Below are 4,608 nucleotides of genomic sequence, written 5' to 3' on the forward strand. Positions count from 1 at the left end.
CCTGCTCCTGCCCTCCCGACATGGAGCTCGGAGTCCGGGCTTGGGCTCTCAATCCGTTTTGCGCAGCCCAGCTCACCTGGTCTGTCCTACCTGTGGTCAAGACCCAAGACACCGCTCCCTCTCCGGCCGGAGCCCCGCCCCTGGTGGGGGGGAGAGTAGGAACGGCCAAGGCCCGCCCCCACGCCGGGCCTGGCCAATCAGACGCTGCGGTCTCAGACGTCGCGTTACGCGCGGCGCCGAGTCGGCCGCGGGGCGGAGGTACCGGCTCCCGGCTCGGACTCCGGGCTCTGGGCTCAGCAGCGAGGCCCCCCGCAGGTAGCGAGGCCCCCCGCAGGTAGCGAGGCCGGGCGGGCGGCCGGGCGGCGGCGCCCAGCGCCCCTCGCCAGGCCCGCCATGCAGGGTCCTGCCGGGAACTCGAGCCATTCACTGCCGGGCGGGCCGCCTTCCACCGTAGCGTCCGGCGCGGGCCGCTGCGAGAGCGGTGCGCTCATGCACAGTTTCGGCATCTTCCTGCAGGGGCTGCTTGGCGTCGTGGCCTTCAGCACGTTGATGCGTGAGTCCGGGACCCCCGCCTTCCTGAAGCCCTGCGCGGCGAGCCTCGGGCCCACCGGCCTCGGGGACCCTCCTGCCTGAGGAGTTCAGGCCTTGGGGACCCGGGCCCTTTGGCGAAGGTGCCTTCCTCCCGCGAGCCCAGGCTGGGCATTCCCAGACGAGGGGGATCTTTGGCCCCGACCCAGGGTCCTGGGTCCCTCGCTTATCGCGGCAGCCTCTAGTCAGGGGTCACCCCTACTCCTCCCACCCGCGCACACCTCTCTTCTGAGATGCCCCCCTGCAACCGTGTCATCGCAAATTAAAGCTACCCCATTTAACAGCCTACGGCCATGACCCCCGGAAAGCATATTCTTTTCTGCCCCCTTTTAAAGGCTCTTCTTAGCTTCCCCTTCGCCCCCAGTCTGATACTGAGCTTTTTTCTTCACCTTCAGTTCAGGATTTACTATGTCCCATTCGCATGTAAATCCTGCCACCTGGCAATAGCTGGCTTATTAGGCCGTGCATTCCGTTCCCAGTACTTCCCCCGCCCCGGCCCTTCGCCCTCAGCTTAATTTTCTGTTTTGGTTGGAGCCGGACCCACCCAGACTGCCTTCTTCCCCGCATCTCCTTTTTCCTTTCCTTTTCCTGAACAGGCTCACCTGTTCCGTCTCTGTCCCAACCTTTCCTAATTAAGTTGCATCTCAAGTCTCCCCTGGCTGTTCCCTTTCCCAGCCCATTTTTGTTTATATTTCAGGTATCCTTCCTTTCCATGAGACTTGGGCAACTTAGGAGCTTAGTGGAGAAGCAGACTCAGAGGGTCTGAGGAGGTCTTAGAATTCCTGTGCTAAGTCATCAGGGGCCCTTCCTTGAGAGCTTCATGAAAGCCCCAGAGAGCCCTTCTGGAAAACCAGAAGTTCCAACATGTTGTCATGTGTGCCACGTGTTGAGGGGTTATGTTTTCTTAGTGTACATCCTTCCTTTTATTAATGTGACAAGAGGCTTAGTAGCCCTGTGATTGCATTTCGGGGAAAGGAAGGGTTATAACTATTTTGACAGAGGTGTTAGTTCCAAAATGACTTGTTCTCAAAATTTCCCCACTGTGCTCACGTGGGCAGAATGGGAAGTTCCTGCAGAAGATATGCTCCTTGGCATCTGGGAAGGATCCTGCAGCTGTGTGTGTGTGTCTTGTAGGGTCCACTTGCTGGAGTTGCAGCTTTGCTTGTTTATGATGTGCGGCTTATTTGGGTGAATTCTCCCAAGCTTTAGGTAACCCTGAAGAGGCTGTTCTTGGAGACCACTTTTTTTTCTGGTTGCCTGGCCTTCATAAGTCTTGCAACAAGTCCCAGACTGTATATGTTTGCTACTTTTTCTCTCCTTTTTAGTCTCTACTTGCCTTGCTGTTTCCCTGCTGAACAAATACCCACTTGTTCCCACAGTAATAATTTGTGACGACTTAGCTTCTGACTTGGGTGCATGAACTGTATGTCTGTATATTCGAGACATTGTGCGTGGGTCTGCACTCCCCTCCCCACGTTTCTCTCCTCCAGCTGGCCTTCCTTTCTCTCTAAAGAAACTCCAGGCTTAGGTTTTATGTTGTTCCCTGACCTAAGATTTCTTTGCATAGCCCTGGCTATGTTCATGGGTTTGATTGGTGCTGATGGCCCCACTAATTCCCTGGGGTAGATACTTGTGATTCAGAGAGGGAAATGTGATTATGACAGGCGGAGTTGCTCACAGCTGAGAAGTGTGCCGGGTTGAATGTGTTCAGAGTGATGGTGCTGGCCCTGCGAGTCTTCAGGGACACAGTCACTTCTTTACTTAATCTTCACTGTGAGCACAAGTGCAAATCCCGCCGTGGTTGGTATATTTTGTATGCAAAGGCGGAACTAGGAAGTGGTTTCTTGCTCAGTGTAAGGCTAGTTGTGGAGGGAGCTTGTGGCATTGGGTAGTAGGTCGTGGGACAATAATGAGTAGGGGTGATGGGGGGAAGAGTTGGAAAGGCTAGAGCCATGTCTGCCCTGGATACAGGCATGGACATGGATCGAGAGCCCTATTCTCCCACCTAGAAGCAGACAGCAGCCCAAGGGGAGTCCCACTGATCGAGACCCGGTCAGGGAAGCACCTTTCTTCTCTTAAACTTGTTGGTTCTATTAAAATAGAACTGTGAGGCTTTTCCATTTTGCAGGGCTGGGAAGAGGAGGAAATCTCTTAGGAACTGCTTTACATTTTGAAATGGACTTTGTTGGGGAAAATGAAAGGGGGTGGAGGTGGTGTCAAGGAATTGCTCCTGCAATCTGCTTGGCTGTCTTCCAGGTCACAGTGCCTGTTCCTCAGTCTGGCAGAGCTGCTGTCAGGAGCGCCAGGCTCCCACGACAAGACTGCTCACCTTGCAGCCCTTGAGGGAGGTCTGGGTTCGTTAAGATGAGGCCACTCCATCCTTTATCAATTCCATCATTGGTTTCTTCAAGCATATTTTCTCTCTCTCTCTTTTTTTTTTTTTTTTTTTAATTGGCTGTGCTGCGTGGCATGCGGGATCTTAGTTCCCTGACCAGGGGTCGAACCCATGCCCCCTTGCAGTGGAAGCACGGAGTCTCATCCACTGGACCACCAGGGAAGTCCCCAAGCATATTTTAAATACCAGTCATCTCTCCTGAGCAGTTGAAACTAACAGTCCCTCTCCTCTTTGGAGTCACAGTCTTTTCCCTTCCGGAGCTTTCCTCCTCCAGGGAGATGGGCTCGGACACTTCTGACAACTCCCCAGTTCTTAGGGCAGGCACTATTCCATTTTCCTATTGGACCAACTCTGTTGTATAGGATGGACCCATTTCTCTGCCAGACAGGCTGTGTGGTATTTTTCATCACTTCACATCCTGATTTCAGTGACTCCTCAGACCACTGTTTTTATGTTTCTTCTTCTACCCAGAAAATTACTTTTTCTCCATTTACAGGTTGCTGTGTTTTTTACCTAGAAGTAAAGATTACCTGGAGGAAGGCCCTCTTATATCTCAGGAGAGGATTTTGATTCTTACGGGGATTTCTCATCCTGGTGCTCGGCTCACTGTGTGGGGATTTTCAGACGTCTCTGGCCAGGCAGTTGAGAGTTGGTGTGCCAGTTGATCTATATAGCTGATTCTTTAAGCTGCATAAACATACAAGCCGCCATCCGCTGGCATGTCGCAGTGTCAGCATCGCCTTGTTCAGGGGGTGAACTTTCCGGAGGCTTCGGCTAAGGTACCCTGTGTGTCCAAGGAAAGCCAAACAAACTCAGAGGCAAGCTTTTAAAGGGCCTTCCCCATCTGGGTTTTCTGGAGTGTCACTGAAAGTCATCGGATGTCTGAGTAGAAGGAAATGCTTTAAACGAGGGACCTTTGTCATGCTCTACCTGCCGAGCAGCTTGTTTTGCTGGCTTTATCTGTAGTCTGTGACTCGGTGAAGTCACAGCAGAGCAGAGCTGAGCAGTCCTGGAGCTGCCCTGTGTGTTCCAGCACAGGGCAGTGGCCCAGCCATCAGCGAAAGGTCAGTATTGGCCAGTGTGTGTGTTGGCTTTAGGGGTATTTACTCTCAGGACCTGTAAATGCAAAGCAAACTCAAGCCTCCTTCACCATGCACCATCAGAGTCCTGGGCTGAAGTGTAGACAGAATTGGCTTTTCAACAAAACAAGCATTTTGAGAGCTTGGAGAAATCTACCTGCCTATTTTCATGTTACAGATTTGGGGACCATCCAACTGAGAGAAGGTGTCATTGTTTTATGAGAACACTGATGGTGCTGAGAAATGATAGCATTTTTCCTGAGGCCCAAAGTAACATCACAGACTAGTCTACCCAGCTTTGAAATCTTAATCTCAAATTGGTCCCTGCTGTTTTGACGCGTGGTGAACTGGCCTCCCTGTGTGTTCTGTACAGATATAAGCATGTTGGGACAACCTTTCCTGGGATCACCTGTCCCCACCGCATCCTAATTTTTATCTTAAAAAATGTCAAATATAGGGCTCCCCTGGTGGTGCAGTGGTTGAGAGTCCGCCTGCCGATGCAGGGGACACGGGTTCGTGCCCCGGTCCGGGAAGATCCCACATGCC

The 4,608-nt window shown here is 52.6% G+C and overlaps 1 protein-coding gene across 8 annotated transcripts in view; it reads left to right on the top strand.

The window, feature by feature from the left end:
- Nucleotides 1–232: 232 nt before the first annotated feature.
- Nucleotides 233–4,608, top strand: part of STIMATE (STIM activating enhancer) — a 57,111-nt gene continuing 52,735 nt past the window's right edge. For 7 of the 8 annotated variants that reach the window (XR_002891751.3, XR_003676871.2, XM_028479055.2 and 4 more), the window contains exon 1: nt 324–553. Coding sequence is in view for 6 of the 8 variants with exons in the window: in XM_028479055.2 (XP_028334856.1) it covers nt 394–553 (160 nt within the window). In the remaining 2 variants the exon portion in view is untranslated. Of the gene's footprint in view, nt 554–4,608 lie in introns of all 8 variants that reach the window. The other variant, XM_007117988.2, reaches the window with a different exon arrangement.

This window comes from Physeter macrocephalus, chromosome 18 (genome assembly GCF_002837175.3).
Source record: "Physeter macrocephalus isolate SW-GA chromosome 18, ASM283717v5, whole genome shotgun sequence".
Classification (NCBI taxonomy): Eukaryota; Metazoa; Chordata; class Mammalia; order Artiodactyla; family Physeteridae; genus Physeter; species Physeter macrocephalus.